Below are 7,065 nucleotides of genomic sequence, written 5' to 3' on the forward strand. Positions count from 1 at the left end.
TAAATTTAGACCTTTACTCGGCACTCAGGGCCATTGAGCAGTGAGGGTTCTTTATCGTGCCAGCGCCTACCGTGGCACGGGACCTCCTTTTTTATGGTCATATACGAAAAGACCCGTGACTTTCACTTCTGATGCCGATCGCTTGGCGAAGGAACAGTCACTACTTAATTTTACGTCTTAGTTGTGACGCGGCGCCGCAAATGAAAATCGATCACGAAGCGAAGGCTCTACCACTACCTACCGTGAACGGTGATTTTTTTTTTAAAAAAAGTAAGTAACACTTTATTACAAAATGACTAACTACCCCGCTCTCAAGCAAGAGAGTGATATAATTACATACAAGTTATATTATGTACAAGATGTGTAAAAACCTTTGTGGCAACGCACTTTGAAAAAATTACGCACTTTGAAAAATATTTTCAAAGTGCGTAATTTTTGGGACAAAATCAACGCACTTTGAAAAATTTTTTCAAAGTGCGTTAAATTTGGGACCAACTCAACGCACTTTGAAAAAAATTTTCAAAGTGCGTTAAGAGTCTACATCAATATATTTTACCATGGAGACACTTAACGCACTTTGAAAAAAAAATCATATTTTAGTCATGGAGAGATTTTATTTGTTATTTATCTTTCAAAAAACTAAGCCTAACCCTAACCTCAAAAATGATTTGATTTACTCCCGTCGAAAAGAGGAGAAGAAGAGTATAAGATCCCTCAGACCAAATCTTTATCTTTCCAATACATAGGTGTCGGTAACAAAAGGGGGAGGGGACGATAAACCTAGAAAGGGTACGCTGCATTTTCAATGTTTATACGATGTATATATGTTTCCAAAATAAGTGGGGGGCTTAGCCCCCCATCCCCCTCCCCTGGCCCTTTGCCCAGTCTCGATGTCTATGCTATACTCAAAGCATTCATATAATTATGTATTTACCTAACTGGTATGACGGTGAAAACTTTCAATAATAAATGAGTTAATTAAAACAGATGAAAACTATAATTTTTTAAGTACAGTAAAACGTATCAGAGAGAAAGAATTTCATAGTTTTGAACAATCAAATTGGCCCCTTTTTATTATGATAAATGCTAAGTTGCTTGAAGCTGTCCTCTGTTAGTGCCCTCTATACACCTTTAACATCTACTTATCAAAGACTAGAATTAAAAAAAGAAGAAGAAACGAATTAATGAACTTAAACGATCGTCACTCTTTTTTTTTTCAATACTCTTTAATTTTCCCTTTTATTTTTTCAAAACCTTAAATATTTAAAACGTCAATATCTCAGGTCCTACAGTGACTTAATCATAAAAAAGTTATTAAACCAGGATCTGTTATTTATCATACCGATTATTTGAAGGAATTTTGATCAATCTTTACATTTTTTCAAAGTGCGTTAATATGGTCGATATTAACGCACTTTGAAAAAAAAATATTTTTTTCAAAGTGCGTTAGCTTGGTCCCAAATTTTAACGCACTTTGAAAAATTTTTTCAAAGAGCGTAATTTTTCAAAGTGCGTTGTAACAAACCTTAAATGAAATTTTAAGCAGCGGTTTATTTCTTTAAAAATGATTTATAAGAAATCTGAGTTCAAATTTACGTATATTTCATTTTTTACAACTAACCGATTAGGGATTTTCAAACCGATTAGCATCGTTCCGACTGATTAATCAATTACGAATTGCCATCCCTAATAAAAAGTAATTCACATTATGGAATATAACATTCTCAAAGAAAAGCCAGCAAAAGTGTCGTCAAAATGATAGGGAGATCGGGTATGTGAAGCCACCATGAGGCTTTCAGTGGGCTCAGGGAAAAGCCTTTGATGGGTTTCAGAATCTTCTTGAAACTGGAATTTTGATTTATTGATTGATTGTTCTCTTACGCCCCATTCGAGAATTTTCAGTCATATATAGATACCACCATATATCGGTAAAAAGTTTCAAATTTGGACCATTATTCAGCACTCAGAGCTATTGAGAAGGTATCTTTAACCTCTTTAGCCTATTCTGACACAAAGCCTCGATTAGTAAGGTCTCCTTCGAAAGACCCGCAACTTTCACTTCAAAGTGTCGGGCGAAAGAACAATTATTAGATTTTTTATCGACTTACGTCAGTTGCGGTAGAGATTATAAGTCACAATCTTCCAATCTCCTTCGTGAGCGCTCTACTGTGTGAGCTACCTAGACAATAGTCCGAAAAATCTGACGTTCTTCATGCTTTTTTTTAACAATTTTGATATTTACCTGCCAGAAACACGTCAGAATCGGTGTAAAGACGAATAATGACCCCCATAGAATATTGACTGGGAGTCATTTTTCCACGGAGAAAAATGACTCCCGGCCATTATTCTACGGCGAAAAACTATTCGTCGTCGAAAAAATATCCCTTAGCCGTAGAAAAAGTGTCTTCACCATAAAATTTTGCATTTCCCATGTGTAGAAAAATGACCCCCGTAGAATAATGACGCCCTTGTGGATTGAAGTTGAAATGTTTAGGGGGACAAATAAATAAAAAAAAATAAAGAGACCTATTGGCAAAAATGCTCACCTGAGCTAAATAAGGAATACCGATATACTCGTGTTGATGATATGTTGATCTCATTACATTATACACTATTGTAATTTTAAGGTCAATGCAATGATTCAGAATCTAAAGAAGTATAAAAGATCTATCGAGCCCAAGGGGCTACAATGTAGGTGAACATTTTCATGATGATGAATTGTACTGACAAAAATTTAGCAATATTACATATTACTAATATTATACCCCCCGCTCGAAAAGCGGGAGGTGGGAGGTTATATAGTGATCGAGATGTCCGATATAGTACATGTATGTTACGCTTTGGGGTACCCATCTCTTATCAGCAATTCCTCTTATATCGCTAAATGAAATTTTATGAGACTTTCACATGCAGAATCTTTGTTACATAGTCCCATTGTGCATTTTCTACATATTAATGAATACTATGTAATAATACTTTCACAGATTTTTTTCATTATATATAATGTCAGTGTGCACCTCCAATTTTACTTTATGATCTGACGCTAATTGAGTGTTCTCAAGAGCGAAGCATGGACTTTGCCAATATAATCATATGGTAGACAGGGGTATCACTTAGTAGGCTTAGTGCTTAGTGCTAGCGCTCACATTACATGTACCTCTACTTAAAATATTGTTCTATTCCATCTTTTTATTCTGTTCTGTGTATATTGTAACGCTTCGGAACGCCTGCCTTGCGTTGAGAACAAAAACTTCGATGTAAAGTTTTATAATTTTATTCAGTAATACATGAACAGCGAAAATAAATAACAATGTTTGAAATTCACACAAGTCTCAACCCTCGGGACATAGATCTAAGACCAAAATCAGTACAACAACTAGGCAACTGGCACTATTTCCAGTAATTTATAATTTAAGTAAATTCCCCTGACCAAAATAAAACGTAAAGGCTCTCTATAAATGACTTATAATTAATTTACAAATAAATATTCCCGCTACTAGTTCAACTATTAGCACGCAGCAGAAATATTCCCTAACTCCTAAACTGGGCTAAAGAAGATAAAATAACTAGTTCACAACTAGTAATTATAAATAAAACTAGTACAATTACTAGTAATATAAATTTAGCCTAACCTAACATTACTTATTATGTACTTCAGTCACACAGATACTGAACTAGTACACACCTGAAACTGGATAGTATAAAACTGCAGACCTTTCACTAGGACGCAAAGAAAGCGAGAGAGCAAACGATATTCAGCATCCGAGTATTTATAGAATTAACAAAACCCGCAATAATTCACAACCAATCATAACTATTAATTCTATCCCGTAAATAATAATCAACCAATCAAATATAATTATCGTCCCGTAATGAAATCTCACTCTCGTACATCGTATGTGAAATTATTACAATACATAAATAAATTAAATAAATTCATAAAACATAAAGTTACACTTTTAAAAGCTCATTTAACACTGTTTAACATTTAATTTAAAAGAATTTACAATCAAATCTTCCGCCGAAATAACTCCGGTAAAAACAGATCACCGTGAAGCATCACGGGAAAATACACAAGTAAACAAAGTATGGCGGCGGCAGAAGTTTCAGTGAAACGTGTACTCGAAGACCATAAAACATCGATCACACAAGAAATAAGGTAACTATAAGACAATTCTAAATTACAGCACAACTTCATAATTACATATGTACAATTAAGCCAACAAAAAGCGTGTAATTAAATAGTAAGACGATGTCTGACATTCAACACATCGAAACACAAGAAAAATGACATAGATCTTCGCTACATTCAAGCAGTTGTCAACCAACAATTTAGAAATAAATATCGTGGAATATTTCAACATTCTATACAAGAACTGATGGATGAGTTGAAAGTTTGCATGAAAAAGCTTAAGAAAAATACCAAGATAAAAAAAAATGAGATACAAGAAAAATAGGGGGAGGGATCGTTACATTTTGCCCCTCTCTAAGAGTCCAAGTCCCTTTGGACTCAAAATACAAGCAATAAAATTCAAATACAACAATTAATTAAGACAATTCAATGACATATTTCCGTACTTCTACTTTATACTCTACACCCGATACATATATATTTCCAAGAACAGTACAGCTAGTCAATACACACAAGGGAGACTACTCAAAAACAAATGCTGTACTTCACAAAGATTACATAAAAAATATGCATCAACTCCTCTAAAAAATTCACATCACTAGGAATGAATAAATCATAGAATTTTACAAACTATAACACTACTACTCCAACCTTCCTGCATATCACTTATCAATATAATAGAAACTTTATACATAACACAAAATTCTGAATTAAAACATGAAGTTCAACATAATTTCATGAAGACAAATGAGCAGAGCACAGTGTGATAAGGTAAGTAAGTTAAAATGTACATGAATTATAATGATTCAATTAATATTTAATAACTGCCATTTCTAGAATGAGTTTATCTTACAAAAACAGTGGATGTACAAAATATAAGCAGCCTCTGATAAATTTATCATCTATACTTGCACTTATAAATACAGTGTACACATCACGCTAATGCTAATAGTTTAGACATATAACTTCTATAAGTATAACTTGCAAAAAACAAGTAATGCATAATCTTTCTTATTTTCAATCACAGGATTACAGAAAAAGTCGAAGAAGAGGATGGAAAGCAAAAATATCAAAGGTAAATAATATTACAGAAATGAATCTCATTACAATGCTTAAAATATCAATTTTAGAAAAATTACATATAAAATCCACAAACCTTCCCAGTTCTAACTTTAGCTCCCAATTAATTACAAATATTGAAATGAATATTTTCCTAACTTACATTACTTTGACTTACTTATACTTACTGCTCTAATAAACAATGATATAAATCTAATGTCTCTTTTAAGGTCTACTGAATCTGAAACGATCTGGCCGGAAAAGGTCATCTAATGGGGACTGGTGCTCTGTAGCTCTATGTGCTGGCTTTGGAAGGATCCTCCTTGGAATGGTAACCACAGACTGCAACCTCTTAGGTTGTTTCCTCGGAGACCTTCTGCGGGGAACTGGGTTATAACGCTCACCCTCGCCGGGGCCATCATGGATGAGCTTCACCTCCGACTGAGGACCAACTCTGGAGTCTAGCCTCTTCTCAAGGTCTGATATGGTGACCTGATTCTTCTGGATGACACGCCTCTGCCGGTCTATCTCCTTCTGGAGGCGGGCATTCTCCTCCCGCAGGGAAGACTCAGGCTCCACGGGCTCCTGTATTAAAAAAACTCTTTAATGAGCTGCTGATCCTCCTCGGTCAGCTGCTCTGGCAGGGAAGATTCTGGAGCGGTCTGCAAAGTAGCTGCGACAGGGGATGGAGGAGGTGGCAAGGAGGAGCTGGAGGACGGCAGCGACAGTGGTGGCAAGGATGTCATGGAGCTGAGGGACGGCAGCGACTATGATGGAAAGGATGGCAGCAACGAAGATGGCATCGACAGTGGTGGAAAGGAGGTCTTGGAGCTAGAGGACGGCAGCAACAAAGATGGCATCGACAGTTGTGGAAAGGAGGACAGGGAGCCAGAGGATGAGAGCGACGAGGATGGCACGGATGACGTGGAAGTAGGAAGACTCTTGGCTGGCCTCTTCTTCGATTCCCAATGTACGATCGACTCTGCTACCGTCAAGGATCGCAGCATCTCCTGCAGGACCTTGGAATTGTCTCTCACTGTCATGAAGCCCGACCCCTCAGCGTCGGCCGTCTCTCCTGCCCTCAGCTTATGTTCAAGGTACCACTTGGTGTGCTTCAGAAACTTCGCCTTCTGGACTGCCGCAGAGTCACAAAGCGTACAATGATAAGGGTAGTCCTCATATGTAAGATGTTTAATATAGATATGGTTCGTCACGGCCAACTTCTCACCACGGAACCCACATGGCTTACACTCATAAACATGCCCCCTCTACCCGGCAGACGATGTTCTTAACAAGGAAGACATCTAAAATGTAAGAACCAATATCATATTACTGGTAATTATGTATTATTTAAACCAACAACATTGTTGGTAAATCACAACCAATAACAAATATTTGTACATCCTAAAGTAATTTTTCAAATATCATCTCTGCCTAATAAATCAGGATCCCCCCTCCTATGCATAGGTTGAGACTTGTTCACAATACAAGTAATTCATATGATCCTTTAATCAGGTAAACTCTTTTTATTCAGGAATCAAAAACATCATAACACGTATACATCAGAAAATCACAATACTGCGCTAGTCCAACTGGCACCTAACTAAATTTTCTTTACTTTTTGTACAATGTTCTGGACCCACTTCGGTGGCTGACTTCCACGATACGGCAGTAATTTATTGTGATTTACAACTTTTCGCTGACCACGGGCATCAAGTTGTATCTCAAAGACAAGGTCACTGTGGACTTTGACCACAACACAAGGTCCTATGTAGACAGGTTGTAGTTTGGCACATTCTCCAACATATATGTTCTCGTTTAGTTTCCATACTATGTCACCAACTGAATAACTGTTCACACATGTCTTAGAGTCA

The 7,065-nt window shown here is 36.5% G+C and overlaps 1 protein-coding gene across 1 annotated transcript; it reads left to right on the plus strand.

Moving 5' to 3' along the window:
- Positions 1-5,159: 5,159 nt before the first annotated feature.
- LOC134277955 (uncharacterized) lies at positions 5,160-6,355 on the plus strand (the record flags this gene model as incomplete). The annotated part of the gene is made up of 4 exons (XM_062760259.1): positions 5,160-5,207; positions 5,422-5,581; positions 5,824-6,013; positions 6,071-6,355. Coding segments are annotated over 4 exons (683 nt in total), but the record flags the coding sequence as incomplete, so codon positions are not given.
- Positions 6,356-7,065: the final 710 nt, after the last annotated feature.

Source organism: Saccostrea cucullata, unplaced genomic scaffold, assembly GCF_032062105.1.
Source record: "Saccostrea cucullata isolate Sc308-1 unplaced genomic scaffold, CSIRO_AGI_Scuc_v1 ctg651, whole genome shotgun sequence".
Taxonomy (NCBI): domain Eukaryota; kingdom Metazoa; phylum Mollusca; class Bivalvia; order Ostreida; family Ostreidae; genus Saccostrea; species Saccostrea cuccullata.